Source organism: Schistocerca serialis, chromosome 5 (assembly GCF_023864345.2).
Source record: "Schistocerca serialis cubense isolate TAMUIC-IGC-003099 chromosome 5, iqSchSeri2.2, whole genome shotgun sequence".
Classification (NCBI taxonomy): Eukaryota; Metazoa; Arthropoda; class Insecta; order Orthoptera; family Acrididae; genus Schistocerca; species Schistocerca serialis.
In genome coordinates, this window is record NC_064642.1 from 517,203,833 (window position 1) to 517,223,471 (window position 19,639).

The 19,639-nt window shown below is 41.6% G+C and overlaps 1 protein-coding gene and 1 pseudogene across 1 annotated transcript in view; both read left to right on the forward strand.

Annotated features, from left to right (window-relative positions):
- LOC126481280 (uncharacterized) overlaps window positions 1-19,639 on the forward strand; it is a 39,349-nt gene that overhangs the window by 5,794 nt on the left and 13,916 nt on the right. The window contains exons 3-4 of the mRNA XM_050104917.1: window positions 4,972-5,024; window positions 9,937-9,972. Coding sequence (XP_049960874.1) covers window positions 4,972-5,024; window positions 9,937-9,972 — 89 coding nt within the window. The remainder of the gene's footprint in view (window positions 1-4,971; window positions 5,025-9,936; window positions 9,973-19,639) is intronic.
- LOC126483010 (5S ribosomal RNA) lies at window positions 16,670-16,786 on the forward strand (annotated as a pseudogene).

Here is a 19,639-nt window from a genome sequence, read left to right on the forward strand (position 1 = left end):
TAAAATTGTGAGCCATATGTTTGCGTCTATTACAGCGCCATCTACTACAAAGCGAAAGAAGTGGTCCAACTAAAACATTCACATTTCTTTACGTACTACACGAATATGTAATAACAATGGGGGTTCCTATTTAAGAAAAACGCAGTTGATACCTGTTTGACCAATGGCAGCGCCATCTAGCGGGCCAACCATAGCGCCATCTGATTTCCCCCTTCAAGCTAGACAAGTTTCGTTCTTTGTAGTTTTTTCGTTTGACGCTTATTTCGTGAGATATTTGGCCCGATCACGATCAATGGACCACCCTGTATATGTAGGTAAGGTAAGCCATTATTTGAGCCTGTAAATGTTTCCACTGCTGTGAATTGTAATGTGAGGCAAAGATTTAGTGAAATATTACAAGCAGGAAATAGCCTAGTACGCTAACTTACAATTATTTAAGAATTCTCTGATTGCAAAAACAAAAAAAGTTGAGATGAAACTGTTAATGAAAGAAAAACCCCGAGGAAGATCTATGGGCATATGATATAGGGACACAAGGTTGGAGAGTAAGGTATGATTACGAAACACATCTTATACAAAGCAAAGATATAGTAAAATACATCGAATCTCAGAGAAGCTGGTACTTGACAGAATACGCAGAAAGATAATGAAAGGAAAGATGTATTCCCCCAGAAGGAAGGGCCGACCTCAAGCTAGATGGATGGTAACGTGTTGGCTGACCTTACGAAGTCTAAGAACCGAGGATGGAGGACAAAAGCAGACTACACAAGTATGCGGAGGCCGGGGGCTATGCCGATCAAGGGCTCTAGTCCTGAAGAAGAAAGAACGATTGTATAATCATTATTTGAATGACGAGGCGATTGAAGTAGCTGCGTTTGCAGTTGCAATGTAAAAACAGAAAAAAAAATCGAAAGAGGGAACGGAATCTGAGTTCTAAAGATAGGCTAATGAGACAAAAAATTTGTTTCGTCATTAATTAACTCAGGAAGTATAAAATATATTCATAAAATTGGGATGTCAAAGGAGAAACGAAAAGATGTATTTGAAACGTTTGTCACTCGTTACTCCTTGAACTGTAAGACGAGATACAAACATATGAGAGAAATTATAACACTATGGTGAATATTGGCAGGGACACTAACATGTCTCTGCGACTGGAAAGGATCATCAAGGCTTCCAAAACTTCCGACTGTCCTTCACTTTTCCCATCATTTCCTTAAATTTGTTCACAAGGATTTTACTTTGTGAAAGACGATACCTTGCACTGCGGGAGGATCATTTGCTTGGTATTTTGGCAGCACAGTTGGCTAGGACTCCCCAAATATTAACTTCCGTTAGGCTTTCAAGAAAGTACTGTCTACTTAGACTGAAGCTTCTAGGACAAATTTAAAGCTGGGCCTTTATGTTGCTTCCCTACGTAATCGCCATTCAGATATGCACTGGTGACCCAATGCACTATGGCCACTGCTCACCGTTTGACTGAACGCCACCTGGTCCGTTGCCAGCAAGTGATGTGGTAAGAAAAATGTATAATTGGGGCAGAGACGAATGGCAAACCAATCCGCGACGCCAATGGTGGTAAATGGGGAAATCCATTGACATGAGCGACTTTGACAAAGGGCAGATTATTAAGGCCCCGCACCTGAGAATGAGCCCCTTGGAAATGGCGAAGAGCTGTTTACGTACTATTGTCGTAAGCATCTATGAAAAGTGGTTGACGGACGACGAAACCCCGAACAGGCATGAAGCAGTTGGGCTTCCGCGCTCATCTCAGATTGTGGAGATCGGAAGCTTGTCCGCTTCGTAAAGCAGGATAGGCGGCGATCTCGTCAGGGCTTCCATGGGACTAGTGTTGATAATCAGTCACCAGGAGAGTCGTGGACCAGGTGAACACTGCAGTGGGCCACCTGCATCCCTTTTCGCTAGATGTCCTTTCCGACGGCGACGGTGTTTTCCACCAGAATAACTGTCCGTGTCACAAGACCAATGGTTTCAGGAGCGTTATACTGAAATTCTGACACCTAATTCGTGAATTCGTGTGCTCTGAGCCCCGAGAACACATTTGGGATGTAAGTTACGGGAATTACATGACCTGTGCGTGGACATCTGGTACGACACATGCGCGCCGACTGCGTGGGCGCGCCGGGGCTCGAGCACCCACACAAGTAATCTTGTGGCTGCACCGCACAAACAAATTTTTTAGTGTGATACAAACAAAATAAGATAAATATTTCTCACTTGATTTTATCAAAAAAGTAATGAACTATTAAAATACTGATATGCAAGTTAAAATTTATGACCTGTAAAACATATCAAGGCAAAGGCAACCAAGCAACACACTCCACAACCAAGCAACACACTCCACCGTTCGTTGCCTTTCCTTTGCCAAGTCAAATGAATTCCCCAGAAAAACAGTCGCCGACTGTTACAAAATGGTTCAAATGGCTCTGAGCACTATGGGACTCAACTTCTATCAGTCCCCTAGAACTCAGAACCACTTAAACCTAACTAACCTGAGGACATCACACACATCCATGCCCGAGGCAGGATTCGAACCTGCGACCGTAGCGGTCGCGCGGTTCCAGACTGCAGCGCCTAGAACCGCTCGAGCACTCCGGCCGGCAGACTGTTACACACTGCCTCAATAGTTATTCTTTTTTAAAACATACCAGCGGTGCGGTTTAAGATTTTAATGAAATTGTTTTCACCTAATCTGAATTGTAATCGTTTAGTTTGTTGAAACAATGGTTTTGATGGACGCTGGAACTTATATTGTAGATTCAAAGGGTATTACCGCATTAATAGCTAGTGCAAAGTAGATGTCACCTGGCGGGGTGCACGGAACAAAAGCTCTTCGCTGGGCAAAAATTTTCGCAATTTCCGAACGTTGCGTGATTACTGGAGGCGTATGGAAAGCTGAAATACTATACTGAGAATTGCTCCTATACACATCTCTTTGCTTGTATTACATGGGATTTTATAACACACTCCATTAAATTCCTATTTCTACCTCTTGTAATGAAAGTTACGTTAGCTAATGATAGGTTATATATTTTGTGTTTGGGAATCAGACGGGCCCGTATCGCTTACGTTACGCCTACGTGTCTGTCGATTCGTCCAAGTACATTTGAACCTGAGTTTGATTTCATTTCCGTTGCTTTTAAGTCAGCTGTGTTACCGACTGAGCTAGGGCAGTCTCAACGTATGCTTATACACTGAAGAGCCAAAGAAACTGCTACACCTGCCTAATATCGTATAGGACCCCTGCGAGGACGCAACACGACGTGGCATGGACTCGACTAATGTCTGAAGTTGTGCTGGAGGGAACTGACCATGAATACTGCAGGGTTGCACATAAATCCGTAAGAGTACGAGGGGGTGGAGATATTTTCTGAACAGTACGTCGCAAGGCATCGCAGATATGCTCAGTAACGCTCATGTCTAGGGAGTTTGCTGGCCATCGGAAGTATTTAAACTCAGAAGAGAGGTCCTGGAGCCACTCTGTAACAATTCTAGACGTGTGGGGTGTCGCATTGTCCTGCTGAATTGACCAAGTCCCTCGGAATGCACAACGGACACGAATGGGTGCAGGTGATCAGACAGGATGCTTCCGTACGTGCCACCTGTCAGAGTCGTATCAGGGGTCCTATATCACTCCAACTGCACATGCCCTACACCATTACAGCGCCTCCACCAGCTTGAACAGTCCCCTGCTGATATGCAGTCCATGGATTCATGACGTTATCTTCATACCCGTACACGTCTCCCCCCACTCCCCCTCGATACAATTTGAAACGAAACTCGTCCAACCAGGCAACATGTTTCCAGTCATCAACAGTCCAATGTCGGTGTAGACGGGCCCAGGTGAGGTGTTAAGTTTTGTATCGTGCATGAGAGGGCCTTCGGCTTCGAAAGCCCATATCGATGACGTTTCGTTGAATGGTTCGCACGCTGACACTTAAGGATGGCCCAGCATTGAAATCTGCAGGAATTTCTGGAAGGTTTGCACTCCTGTCTCGTTAAACGATTCTCCTCAGTCTTCATTGGTCTCATTCTTGCCTGATATATTTCCGGCCGCAGCGATGTCGGAGATTTGATGTTTTACCGGATTCCTGATATTTGCGGTACACTCGTGAAATGGTCGAACGGGAAAATCTCCACTTCATCGCTACCTCGGAGATGACGTGTCCCATCGCTCGTGCGCCAACTATGACGCCGCCTTCACTCACTTAAATCTTGATAACCTGCCGTTCTAGCAGCTGTAATTGATCTAACAACTGCGCCAGACACTTTCTGTCTTATATATAGGCTTTTCTGACCGCAGAGCCGTATTCTGCCTGTTTAGATATCTCTGTATGTGAATACGCATGCCTGTATCAGTTTCTCTGGCGCTTCAGTGTAGTACCGGTATATTTTACTTTACCACAGTACAGATCTTTGTGAAACCGGCAGTGTTCATAAAAGATTACAAATGGAAAGTAATAATTTTAAAAATATCGAGAGTATCAAGAAAACATATGTTACATTCCGCGATTGGTATGCACACACAAAAATTTTGGAAAGTCGGCGCCCTGTGTGCCACGTACCTCAAGAAAACTAAACACTGCTGTATCGTTTTCCAAAGTAGACCAACATATTATTTAGCAGGTAGTCAGAATGTTTTGGCTCATCAGAGTAATTTCACACGACCTATAGTGTGTACGCAAGCGCGCGCGCGCGTGTGTGTGTGTGTATGTGAGAGAGAGAGAGAGAGAGAGAGAGAGAGAAAAGGGGGAGGGGGGTTGCAAAACTATTTTGAGCAATTTAACATAACTAAAACTAAGGATCCCAAGAATTCTACAGATTCTTTTTGAAAAATGTGCAACTGCCTTTGTGTCGTTAATTATTTTTTGCGTCTTGAACAGTGTTCCGCGCTGTGAAGTGATCGATACATGTGCGATGTCTCTGACTGCTGCTTTTCCTTGTCTGCAGATAGTCTGGATGGCCTCAAAACCAACAAGAAGGCCACAACAACAGAGGAGAAGGTAAGTTAGTCAGAGGAGCCACACTCTATAGGCAAGCTGATCAGTCGTCCTAGAAGAATGTATCTTTGTCTGCTTTGTGTATCATTCCGTCTCAAGAAGTATGGAACGAAGTTAAATATTAAGCAAAGTCAAGTGCCAATTAGGTATGAGTAATCACCATTTTTACACTACTTAATCATGATTGGGGTGATTACATAAGAATTAAGTTTTAATTATATTTCTCTCTTCGTTCCTGCTCGTTGTCTAGGGTCGGGTCTGTTCGCTTTTTTCGTCATTTACTAAAATTACCTCAGATATTCACGACGAAATTTTCACAGACAAGTGAGGGAAATGACAAACATCTTGAGAGGAGTGGCGCAGTATCTTTCAAGTCGTAAGTTACTCGCAGACTGACTGACATTAACTTAATAAGGCAAAAACTTAACACAGGCTCACAGAATTTGAGCACAACACCCACACTTACAATCTCGCATTTCCCGCAAGAATTCTGTCTAGACAGAAATTTGTTAATGTCAGTAATTTTATAATTTGCGTAGTAATTTTGGCAAAAACCTGAGAAATAGATTACACGAATATAGTGCAGGTTATTCAAACGTTACTCAATAACTTAACAAATAATTTTTCTAAAATTAAAATTTTACTTTGAAATATGTAGAAAAAGAGCTTTTAACTGATTTACGTCAAACTTAAACATACCTTTCATCCCCGTAGAAATTTTAGGTAATAAATACTTTGTAGGTACCGAAATATGATTGCATTTCTTTGAATAGAGTGTTTTAATAAAACTAACTGCACTGTTTGAATCAGGCGACTGCTAACTGAGTACTGAATAATAATGTTTATTGTGAAAAATCTTTAATAAAATGTACTGTGTTACACATTAGTTTCCCCTTTTGTCTTCAATTCATTCCTTTTTTTTTTTAAATAAAGGTTGTGATGACGATCAGTTATTACAATATGTTAAACATTCTTGACAATAGCTCGAAACAAATGTTTTCATTACTTACAACACATGCTGAATGATGTACAGGATTGGACATAAATATGAATATGCATCGAGAAATGCATGCTTAAATTCAGATGCTAGCTAAGCTTGCAGGATGCGCTGTAGAATTTGACCATGAACGGCACCTGACCACTGTCCTCAATACATGTCAGTCACGGTTGGCAAAGTGTTTGGTGTTCCAAGGGGCACCGCATCGAAGGTCTACAACGCTTACAGAGAAAGCGGAAAAATATCATCTGTCGAGTCACAAGGCGGACGAAAGCGTGGGGTGAGTGATCTTGAGGACAGTCATTAAAAAGGATTGTTACGATTAATAAGAAGACAACAGCTCTAAAAGTTACTGTAGAACTCAATGTCGCAAACGCTGTCAGCACCAAAACGTCACGAAGAGTGCTCCAGAAGCAGGTATTTGGAGGGCGAGCTGGAATTATTCAAATGTTCCTAACAAGAAAACATTATGCCGAAGCCACAATACCTGGTCTATGGAGCAGTGGAAGAATGTCGTTTAACCGGAGGAGTCTTGCTTCACATTGTTTCCAACTTGTGGCCAGGTTTACGCCCCATGTGCGAAACATGGAGGGCGTTAGATGATGATTTGGGCAGCCATATCGCGATATCTTAAGAGCCCAGTGGGTAAGAAATGATGGGACAAAAAGAAAGCTTCAAGAGTGGAATTAAAATTCACAATGAGATGATATCAATGGTAACATTCCTTGATGACACTACTATCCCCAGCGGAAATGAAGAAGAATTACATGATATGCTGAATGAAATGAACACTGTAATGGGTACAGAATACAGACTGAGAGCAAATAGAATAAACTCGAAAATAATAAGAAGCAGCAGAAAAAAGAACAGCGAGAAACTTAGCAACGGAATTGCCCATCCTATAGTGCAATGTTTGTACGCCAACGATGATGTTGTGTTCTAACGCAACGGGGCCCTGTTCACACAGCTTGCATCATGCGAGACTGGTTTTGTGATCACAACAATGAATTGTCGCATCTCCTCTAGACATAACAATCACCAGATCTCAATGTCATAGAGCCTTTGTGGTCTACTTTGGAGAGAAGCGTGATCGTTATCAACCTCCATCATCGTCGTCTGAACTTGCCACTATTATGCAGTAAGAATGGTATAAGACGCTCTTGAAAACCATGCAGGACTGTATTTATCCACTCCGAGATGACTGGAAGCTATATAGAATGCCAAAGGTTTTCCTACGCCGAATTAATCATCTTAAACTGTTGTATTGGTGGTGTTTACATATTTTTGTCCACCTCCTATAATTAACTTATACAGGTATATCACAAGGTTGTAAGTAGGCTGTTTAGGTTTTTATGTTGGTAACGCCACGTAGCGCTCTGTATGAAAATCACTGACTGTGCTGGGTGCAGCTTGTGGCTGGTTTGCATTGTTGGAATATTTGCTATTGTAGTGTTGGGCAGTTGGATGTGAACAGCGCGTAGCGTTTCGCAGTTGGAGGTGAGCCACCAGCAGTGGTGGATGTGGGGAGAGGGATGTAAGAGTTTTTTGATAGCGGACGATATGGACATGTGTCCGTCAGAAAGAGGAAATTTATAAGACTGGATGTCATATATATACTACACTATTAAGGTAAATACATTGTTTGTTCTCGATCAAAATCTTTCATTTGCTAACTATGCCTATCAGTAGTTAGTGCCTTCAGTAGTTAGAATATTTTATTTTGCTGGCAGTATTGGCGCTCGCTGTACTGCAGTAATTTGAGTACCGAAGATTTTGTGAGGTAAGTGATTCATGTAAGGTATAGGTTATTATTAGTCAGGGCCATTCCTTTGTAGGGATTATCGAAAGTCAGATTGCGTTGCGCTAAAAATATTTTGTGTCAGTTTAGTGACGATCAGAATATGTAAAGAGAGAAATGTCTGAGTACGTTCAGTTTTGCTCAGCTGTTTGAAAATCAAATAACGTAAAGGTTTTCCAGCACTGTCATTTATAAATTTTTCTAAGGGGATGTTTCAAAGTGTATCTCATAATACAGATGTAACTTAGTGTCGAGAGCTTTTTTAAACATCGGCAGCGACTACTACGGTAATGGAATTTTACCTACTCTTCGTATCTATTTCAATCTTTATATCTCGATCTAAAGTCCCCAAGCGTTCTTATGGTACTTGGCGGAGGGTGCCTTGTGTACCACTGCTCCTCCCTCGCCCTCGTTTCCTGTTCCAATTACGAATGGTTCGTGAAAGAACTATTGTTGGTAAGCATCTGTATGAGCTCAAATAGCTCTACTTTTATCATAGTGGTCTTTTCACGAATTATAGGAAGGAGGATTTAATGTTTTGGTTCACTCTTTTACAAATACACGCTCTCAGAATAACAATAAACCACACTATGATGAACACCTTGTTCGTAGCTTCTGCCACAGCAGTTGCCTAAGCGCTTCTCAGACGATTTCGTGCCTACTTGTTGAACCTGTATCGTACAGCACTGGTCTTCTTTAGATCTGCTGTATTTCCTCTGTCAGTCGTATACAGTATTAATCCAATGCTGACGAGCAATATTCAACGATTGGCCAAGCGAGGGTCTACTTTTATCATCGTGGTCTTTTCACGATTTATAAGTAGGAGGAAGTAATGTTTTGGTCCACTCTTTTACAAATACACACTATCATAATAACAACAAACCTCACCATGATGTACAACACCTTGTTTGTAGCTTCTGCCACTGCAGTTGCCTAAGCGCTTGTCAGACGATTTGGTGCCTACTTATTGAACCTGTATCGGAAAGCACTGGTCTTCTATTGATCTGCTGTATTTCCACTGTCAGTCGTATACGGTTCTAATCCAACACTGACGAGCAATATTCAAATATTGGGCAAGCGAGGGTTTTCTAAGTCAACTAAATTGTGAGTACACCACACTTCCTGAGGATTATTCGAATTAATCTCAGTGTGGCATTGCCTTATCTGCGAGTAGTTTTATGTGGTCGTTTCTCCATAAATTGCTTCTTACGTGTACATCCAGACAGTTGACGTATATCACTGCTTCAATGACTGGTCTGCATCGTGCACTCGGAAAATACTGGGGCTTTCTACACAATTAAGCACGACACATTTGTTTATGTTGAGCCTTAACGACAATCTCTGTCATATTCCGTTTCGATGCCTTAATGGTTTCATATTGTATGGACAAATGACTTTTATCCGTTTACGTATTTAACAAATAAAAATAAAAACAACTTTTAAATAATTTATTTCATGACCTAAACATAGCTGTGCCCATCTTTTTAACCGTTCAAAAATGTTAATTTGTTTCCCGCCAGACTGAGAACCAGCAGTCTACTTGAAAAGAGATTATAACTATCTTCAATGAATCAAACATATTTGTACCAACTAGGACAAAAAGTCACACTGAAGCAGACCGTATGTTTACTGGCTCATTTTGGCTTATATTATCCTATACTTTCAACCACGACAGTTTCCGCTGTTAATTATGATTCCACTACATTCCATTACCTTTATTCTAGTTTTCTTGATGGGTGTCTTACAATTGTTCTCTAAGACACTATCAATTTCGTTCAACCGGCCCTCCCATTCCTTTGTGTTCTTTGCCACAATTAGAATGCCATCAGGAGATCTTTGTAACTCGAAACACAAGGATCCCTGCATATATGTAGAGGAATAGTTTTTTTTCCTCTGAACCCGAAGAATCTCATCGTTTAAAAGTTATTGCTGGGCGTTAGTAAGTCTACTACACTAAATAGTTTGTTTAATATTTAAGATTTATATTTTTTCCAAAGTGTTAATCCTATCACTTGTATACATACAAATTTTGTAGCAATATTATTGTGCTTCGGTAGTTCGTAAGGTATCAACTGGATTAAGGAGTCAATGGTAAATGTCATTTTTCTTTCTGATTTCAGTGTTTTATCGGCTGCATGTTGAAGTCCGTTCATGGGGTAAGTCCTGTTGCTGCGCTCGCACCAGGGGAATTTGCGCTTAGGCCGCTCATGTTGAGTTAAAATCAGTTGACTGACTAGTTTAGCTAGCTGGCAATTTGAAACTCTTTCAATAAAAGTCACCGCTTTAACATAACATTTTGTTACCTATGTTGAACCAGAACTCCACCGAAAAAATTTCTACTCTTGTTCAGGGATATTTTCCGTATATTTTGGTACAAGGGATCCTTGGTCTCCAGTGTGTCGCTAAAAAGTAATTAAATTTTGTTTGATTTACTATCTCCATTTATCTTTGAACCTGTATTACATGGAGAATACAGGGTGTGATTATATTTCCTTCCATCTACATCTATATGCGTACTCAGTAAATCACACTTAATTGTCTGGCACACTTGGAGGACAGATTTTGAGGTCAGTTTCCTTACACCAAACAAGAAAGAAATGTTTGGTAAACATATGCTCTATAACGCATTCCTTAGGAGGTGTGAGCAATTGTTAATCTTTGATACTGTGAAACACATTTCTTCTACTGCAAGCTCTTTCCGCATTTTGGGAGGAAGTAGTATGAACCAAAAGGAGAAAAATTTCAGTGGAAGAGATGTCTTTCTCAGTAGCCAGGATGAACAAGTGCTCACATCTCTTCAGGTATACATTTTAGTGCCCACATTTATCAGACTTCCATTTCTTGTTTTGTTGTAAGGAACCTATCCTCAAGGTCTGTAAATGGAATATAGTTACACCATGCATATGCACAACAGTGTAAATGTCGACGGTATGCGCTGCGTGTCGCGAATTCGAACAAATTTTTTCCATTCGCTCACAGTACTTAAAGTAGTAAAGGAGTTTTGCTATTTGGGGAGCAAAATAACTGATGATGGTTGAAGTAGAGAGGATATAAAATGTAGACTGGCAATGGCAAGGAAAGCGTTTCTGAAGAAGAGAAATTTGTTAGCATCGAGTATAGATTTAAGTGTCAGGAAGTATTTTCTGAAAGTATTTGCATGGAGTGTAGCCATGTATGGAAGTGAAACATGGATGATAAATAGTTTGGACAAGAAGAGAATAGAAGCTTTCGAAATGTGGTGCTACAGAAGAATTCTGAAGATTAGATGGGTAGATCACATAACTAATGAGGAGGTATTGAATAGAATTGGGGAGAAGAGGAGTTTGTGGCACAACTTGACAAGAAGAAGGGATCGGTTGGTAGGACATGTTCTGAGGCATCAAGGGATCACAATTTAGCATTTGAGGGCAGCGTGGAGGGTAAAAGTCGTAGAGGGAGACCAAGAGATGAATACACTAAGCAGATTCAGAAGGATGTAGGTTGCAGCAGGTACTGGGAGGTGAAGAAGCTTGCACAGGATAGAGTAGCATGGAGAGCTGCATCAAACCAGTCTCTGGACTGAAGACAACAACAACAACAACTTGCTGTTGAGAACAGTGACGCCCACTTTACATGATATGTAAATTAAGGGTAAGGGGGGGGGGGAAGAGAAGGCAAGCAGAAGAGGTTATTGATGTCAGATGCTAGGCTGCATTAAGTGGAATCAGCAGCGACAAATGAAAATGTGCGGCGGACGTGGATTCGAACTCGGGGTCTCCCGATTATTAGGCAGTTGCGTTCTTTTATATCGTCATCAGTGGGCTTCGAACCTTTTTTTACATTTTTTTTCGGTATTGTTCGTTGCGTTTGGTCCGGGTGGACGTCACAAGACATCCGTTCAAGTTGATCGTGGATTCCTTTACTCAGTTTTTTTTATTACAGAGGGCTAGCAACCCTCTGACCGAACACGCTGAGATACCGTGCCGGCCGTTAACCACTGCGCCAGCCAGACACGGTTCTCATCATGGCTGTGCACACTATCTCTGCACGCCTCTCGGCTGACCCAGCGCTATCTAGCCACAGTCCCTGTCCACGTCCTCCATGCTCACTACTCACAGATTCCCTGTGGTGGTTGGACATACGCAATGATACAGGGCAGTATAGTTAGGTTTGCCCTCCCGGCTAGCCGAGCGGTATAGCGCGCTGCTCCCCAAGCGGGAAGGGGTGCCGGTCCCCGATACGAATCTGCCCGGTGGATTAACGTCGAGGTCCGCTATGCTGGCCAGTCTGTGGATGGTTTTTAAGGCAACCTACCTCGGCGAATGCACGCTGGTTCTCCTCATTTTGCCTCACTTACACTGTGTCGGCAATCGTTGCGCAAACACCGTTTCCACGTATGCGTAGGCCATAATTATTCTGCCACGCAAACACCCAACCGCGCAATAACCCTGGGTTCAGTGGGAGGCGGTGGTGGGGTGGGTGGACTGATGTGAGTTGTGGGGTTGTGAACCACTGAGGGCTATGGTGGGACGAAGCCTCTCCGTCGGTTCTAGGTCCCCGATTTAATACATGCATAGAAGGGTAGGTTTAGTGATTGAGAGTTGGCCTATGTCACACTGTCTATGGGTCAACTGGATGCAACGGAAGAACGGCACGTCGACCTAATACTCAGCGACGGCAAAAACGTTACATTTGTTTTACATCTCTACGTGGGCTCCTACGAGAACTTGGATCATCCCGTGGCAGAACTGTACGAGATATGCGAGAACACGGTAACTGGAAGAGAATGTATTACCTACCATTTCTGACAATGGTGCCACCAGTTGTCAGTGTGTTGCACGAGCTCTTGACGCAACCTGAACATATGAATGGAGCTAGATTGTTTCCAAACAAGACACACAGCTCACATCGTCGTCATCTGGACCGCTGATCAGATATTTTGAGGCCATACAAATTAAAAAATAAATGGAGGCAACAAATCAAGAGAAACGTAATTACTCCTTAACGAGCTACCGGACACCACAGACTTCTTATAGCAAAATACTCAGAATATATTCCTGAACAGCATCCGAAATTTTATGCCGTCCTGATTTAATTCTATATTCACTGTTAGTACTCAATGTTTCGTTTGTATTGTCTGCTATGTATTTATGTCCTATCGTCAGTGATTAACAATTTCATTGTAAAAAATTTTAAGCACAGCCAGTAGGATGGAAAGAAACGATCAATCACTGTAAGTAACTGCCAAGGTTTTCTCAACAAAGGTTTTCTCTATGAAGGAAAGGAATCCACCCACCTCGAATAGATCCTTGACTCTGAGATAACTTACAATTCATAAGTCTTGATCGTGTCTTCGTTCCCCTCTGAGCAAAGTATACATTCTTGGTGACGTTTACAAACTGATGTCACAGACACGCCACCGGAGGTCCATTTGCAGTTAGAGGCTACTGGTGTCCTGCAGCAGGTCAAAGGAAACGAAAATCAGATACGATGTAGCTTCTTTTTTCAAACAGAAATGAGGGAAGGGTCAACAACTTCTCCAATTACTTTTGCTTTATTGTTGAGGAAAAAAACAAATTTTCAAATTCCTTGGACTTTAATGACACCAGAAATGATTTAAGGTACTTTATTATAACTGATGAAATAAATATTTCATTGCTCTTGATTTTTGTTGCTGGTGGACACTTCTTTTGGCATCGCCAGTTATTTTGATACCCAAACAGCCGAAATCGTCTACTACTATTTGACGCCTAACTTTCTGCTCAAATTCCGTCAGCGCCATCTGACTTATTTCAACGGAACATAATTTCAGTTCTGTGTTCGAAGTGTCTTGTAGCCATCATACATGTAAGTAATAGACATTAAAGCAAAACACCACAGGTTATAAGCACATATTGTCTCCCATAATACGTAACCTGTAGCACGCAACATAATGTACGCTGACGATGAGCGCGGTTTTCGATACCGGACCGAAACAACAACAATGTAAAAAGCAAGCAGCCTTGTCCTTGTCTTTGCATAAAAATAATGCCATTTATTAAATGAATTAACCTTGTTTTACCTCTTTTGATGTTTATCTCACAAACTCTTTTCAAGAGACTATCCATTCCTTTTAACTGCTTTGCCAAGTCCTTTGCCGTCTCTGATAGAATTAAATACCGTTTGTAAACCTTAAACTGTTTATTTCGTCTCCTTGAACTATCCAAATTCCTCGTTGGTTTCCTTTACTGCTTGCTCATTCTTCAGACTGAATAACATCTGGGAAAGGCTACAACGCTGTCTCAGTCCCTTCGCGGCTGATGCTTCCCTTTCACGTCTTTCGACTCTTCTGGTTTCTTTCTGCACGAGCCATATATTACTTTTGGCTCCATGTGTTTTATCCCTACTACCTCCAGAATTTCCAAGACTGTGTCCAATCAACATTTTCAAAAGCTTTCTCTAAATCTACAATGCTATAAAATTAGGTTTGCCTTCTTTCAGGCTTTCTTCTCAGATAAGTCTTAGAGTCAGCATCTGTTGCGTATTCCTAAATTTCCCCGGAACCCAAAATGATCTTCCCGAAGGTCGAATTCCGCTAGTTTCCCATTTTTCTGATCAAAATTTGCGTCAGTGTTTAACAAGTATGATTCATTAAACTTATGGTTCGGCAATATTCATACCTGACAGCACCTACCTTCTTCGGAATTGGTATTATTACATTCTTCTTGAACTCTGAGGATGTTTCTTCTTCTTCTTCTGCCTATCCATTAATGGAAGTTGGTGACCACGGTATTTATCTTTATTCTATGATCCGAAGTTTGTAGTAGTTGGTCTGCACTTGGTAATCTTGTCTACTGCTTTGTTACATAACCAAAATATTCCTCTTCGTCCTTTTCTTCTTTCACCCCCAACCTTGCCTTTTTCATCTGGAGAGGTGTATATTTGCTCTTTCACACGATGTGTCCTAAGTATACAGTATTTATTCTGTTTAATGGTGCTCACGTTTCTCGCTGTTTGCTTAATCGTAGTAACACTTAGATGTTAGTTATTCTCAATGTAGAAGGTATTTTAAGCTTTCTGCGCTGAAAGCAGATTTCAAATGCCTTGATCATCTTTACTTTTGGCGTATGTTAGTGTGCATCCTTCAGAAATGTGTGCAAGTACCGATCTAATTTTCTGGAATTTTATGATAGCATTACTGAAGTTTTCTTAGCGGTATTTTATCTCTGCTCTTCACAGAACCATATTCCAAGGTACTTAAACTTGTCCACTCTTTTTATTACGGAGCCATTGAATCGTAGATCTGCATTTTTAAAGGCGTTATGCTAAATTGGGACAATTATAAACGCGTGTTTTTAGTGTTAATATTCAGATGTAGATTCGTGTCGTTATCTCCTACTACGTTGACGAGTTACTGAAGATCATTTGACTCATCAGCAATCAGCACAGTATCCTCAGCATAGTGAATGTTGTTGATGAAGACTCTATTAACCTTTGCGCCATTTTCTAAATCACAATGTGCTTCCTGAAATATATTCTCTGAGTAAAAAACTGAATAGCAGAGGTGACATAACGCACGCTTGCCGTACCCTCTACAGAAGTAACTAAGTTGATGACCTTTATTTATACAGCGAATGTCTTTCTCGTCTATACCCATTCTTTTGAGAATTTTCGTAAATTTATGATGTTGTACTCAATCAAAATCTTGTTTGTAATCAATTCAAGAAAGGCTCACACTTTTATCCTGAACATAGCACTTTTTCACTTGAACTTGTACTGCAACTATTGCTTCTCTTGGTTCAAATGGTTCAAATGGCTCTGAGCACTATGGGACTCAACTGCTGAGGTCATCAGTCCCCTAGAACTTAGAACTAGTTAAACCTAACTAACCTAAGGACATCACAAACATCCATGCCCGAGGCAGGATTCGAACCTGCGACCGTAGCGGCCTTGCGGTTCCAGACTGCAGCGCCGTTAACCGCACGGCCACTTCGGCCGGCGCTTCTCTTGCACGTAAACATTTCACACACCTTTCAAATAACCTTCGATGAATGACTTTCAGAAATATTTTCAGCAAATAGCTCATAAGACTAATGAGTCTATGAATTCACATATTAGAGCATTCGCCTTTCTTGGCAAGGAAATGAAAGCTGATACGGCATTGAAATTAGGAGCAATGCAAATTTTGCTAAAATTGTTTGTACTAGACTCCTATACTTTCTTCACCAAGAAGTCCAATGAGTGCAAATGGAATTTCATGAGGTACTGTGGATTCATTGTTTTAACAGTTTCGTGTGGCTTTATCGGTCGCTTTTTTTCATAACTGAAGGTCCTGTTACCTTATCGTTCGTAGAAATCTCAGCGTTTCGTTTGTCATTTGGAAAGACGTTCCTGATACTGTCTTTCAATATCTCTTTCTTCTCTGTCTCATCAGGAACTATTTTATAATTTTTGTTGGCTACCAAAGAGACATTTCTTCTTCCATATTGTAGCTTTTTATATAATTTAAAAACATCATGGGGAACTTGCAAGCTTTCAGTGTCTTCATATTCGAGATGCCACAATTTATATTCTGTTGTTCTGATTGCCGACCACGTATGTTCCTAAAAATTATTGTAAACTATTAGATCCGTCTGGGTTTGCCTTCGGCGTTCACCCACCAATGAAAGAATTTCATCAGGCATCCATTTCTTTTTAAAACCCCTTTTCTTTCACATCCTAGTGTCTCTTAAGCAGTCGTTATCATAATGTTTTCATCTCTTCCTAACTTTGATATAGTTCTCTTCATCAATCAAGGAGGTCTTTGTGGTCACTATTTTACTGTTGATATATATGATCACTTGATTTATCAATTCAGGCTGTTTCAGTTTTTCATAAGCTACTGTCCTAGGTTTGGGCAACGGCCATGCCGCATTGGATACACCGGTTCCCGTGAGATCACCGAAGTTAAGCGCTGTTGGGCATGGCCGGCACTTGGATGGGTGACGATCCAGCGACCATGCACTGTTGCCCTTTTTCGGGATGCACGCAGCCTCGTGATGCCAATTGAGGAGCAACTCGACCGAATAGTAGCGGCTTCGGTCAAGAATACCATCTTAACGGCCGGGAGAGCGGTGTGCTGACCCCTCGCCCCTCCTATCCGCATCCTCCACTGAGGATGACACGGCGGTCGAATGGTCCCGGTAGGCCACTCGTGGCCTGAAGATGGAGTGCTTACTGTCCTAGGTTTAGCTTTCTGTTTTACGAGTTTTGTTTTTAGAGACACTAAGTGTAGAGTATGGCCAGATGGATCATCTGTTCTGGAAGAAATGGATGGTCTGGTGACTCAGGTTCCAAAACGCTTATCGATTAAAATATAGTCTGTCTAGTTGCGAATAACGTTACCTTGCTGTCTGCCGTATATTTCCATGTATAGCTATATGGCACAAGCATCCTCGTGGTAATTTGAACAAATTATCAGCGAATTTCATGTTTTGTTCCTGGCACAATTGTATTGGGTGATTAACTTTCTCGTTTCATGTTCCTAAAGCAAAAGATTCTAACAAATGTACACATCTGCCTTTTTTCCAATTTGGCTATGGGGTCTCCCATTGTTTTCCAGTATGGCTATGAGGTCTCCTAATATTATATTAATTTCGTATTAAGGGTAAGTACTTTCTTTATTTGGTCATAGAATGAGTCCACTTCTTGCTCAAGAGTATCAGCATTGGTGCGTAAGCTTGAATGATGTTGATGTTCACTGGACTGGCACTCAGCTTTAAAAAGACAGTTTTATCGGAATATGGGATAAAATCTTTAATACTCTGGGAAATACACTCTGAGACTATGAGGCACTAAGCCGTTTATTTTCATGGATCACATTTGCTAGTTTTCTCACTTCATATACACTTCGAATATTTCATGTTCTAGCACTGATTTTCACTCCTTATATTCGTTTTTAACGTGGACCCACTCAAAACTGCCCTCCTCGACAGCCTGTTGAGGAATGATTTGAAAGTACGGGGCGTTTAGCGGTGAATGTGTCCATGTGGTTCTCCAGGAGGTTTGTCACGTGATATTCCATTGTTTGCCCCCAACATGTCATCCGCTCCTGACATGGAGACAGACGCTGTCAGCAACCTTCGACCGTGGATCAGACGCTGGTGTGCCTTTTGCTCAGTGGAAGGCATTTTATTTCCCTTCTATCAGTCATATCTGGGAGGCATTCCCTTCTCGCTCTAGCCACGACCCAGGGACTCACCCTCTAGGCTACAGGTTTCCATGTTGTTGAAACAGCAAGCAGCTGCCCCCCCCCCCCCCCCCCCAACCGCATTACTCTTTGCATACAATAAGATAAGTTTAGAGATGATATTTTATTTCCCGCACTTTCTGCACTTAAGCATTATTGTAGTAGTTATCAGGGGGTTCTAACAGAGAAAGAATGGGGCTGTGGTGTACAGACGGTAAGGATAATTGGAAAGTAATAGTTTTCAAAGTTGCTGAGTTATTTGTATAATTTGGTGCGTAATACTGTGTTAAAGAATATTGATCAGTGAATGCCCTGATGTTAAGGTAAAAGAGTTTGGGCTTGATAAGTCAGCATCATGATCGAGTGCATAGTGATTGTGGAACGGTGAAATTTGAAGAGGAGTAAGCTAGGTTCAGTACCAACTGGCTAGTTCACCGGTAAGGTGTGGAGAGTGCTTTTAAACTGTCTCACATATCTTACATGAAAGACTGAATAGTTTTGTCATGGCTGGCTTATAAAAGGATCTCAGTAATTCAGAAAGAATACCGTCTTCTCCAAGGGCTTGTTTCGACTTACGTCTTTTAGAGGCCTCTCAAATTCTCCTCAACGTATTATATCTCCCATTTCATCTTCATTTCCTTCCTTTTCTCTTTCTGTAATAATGTCCTCAAATTTGTTTCCGTTGTATAGGGTGATTCCGTGATGATGTTACAAACGATCAGGGATTATGTATAAGGATAAATGTGTCAAGTTTGAGGTAAAGTACCCTAGTCCGGAAACGCCGGAGCCGAAAGCTGTAAGCGAAAATCTACTCCACTTCCGCCATAACCTCGCACAGGGGTCAAACCAAGGGCCCCAACATCTGCACCTTAGCCATGACGTATAGAATTCTCCCTGTTGATGGACTAGTAACGATGTACATAATTTGGAGTCGAGAGATCGAAAATCCTAAGTCTGCGGTACAGTAATAATGAATTCCATTTACCTGTTTCACAAACTGTAAAATTTACAACAGGTGTTCAAAATGGAGTCCGCCTACCGTCAGTGAAGGCATGGCATCGCTGTACAGTCATACCCATCCTAATACCCCAGTGTTGCAGGCAGCGAGAATTCTTACCAGGAGTCCCTCTTCATTCTCGACATTCGTCTCGTACACAAGACTTTTCACATGGCCCCACAAGGAGAAATTAAGTGACGTCCTCTGCCTATCCACTTTTCAGGGCATGGCTAATTCGGGTGTTCACGAATTCTTAGACCAAAATGAGATGTGCCTCGATCACGTAGTACGGTATCCGTTCACGAATAACAAGTCAGATATTTTCCAGGAACCTGAGTGTTATGTCTCTCATTAATGCTTCATACACTAGTGCATTTTAGCGGGGACAAGGAAGAAACTGACCATTTACATTGTAACTGAATATGCCTACACGTTGACGGATAATCTGTGTTGATGGCTCTTGATAACTTTAGCGTAGATATTCTCATCGATCGAACCATGGTTATTGCAAGTCATGAGCGTGCCATCTGTGATTAAAGAGGCCTCGTCCGTGAAATGTACATGCGCAATAGATGATCGACTGCAAGGCTCCCAAAGACTCGTTGACTGAATACAACACGAAGTTCGAAGTCAGCAGGAT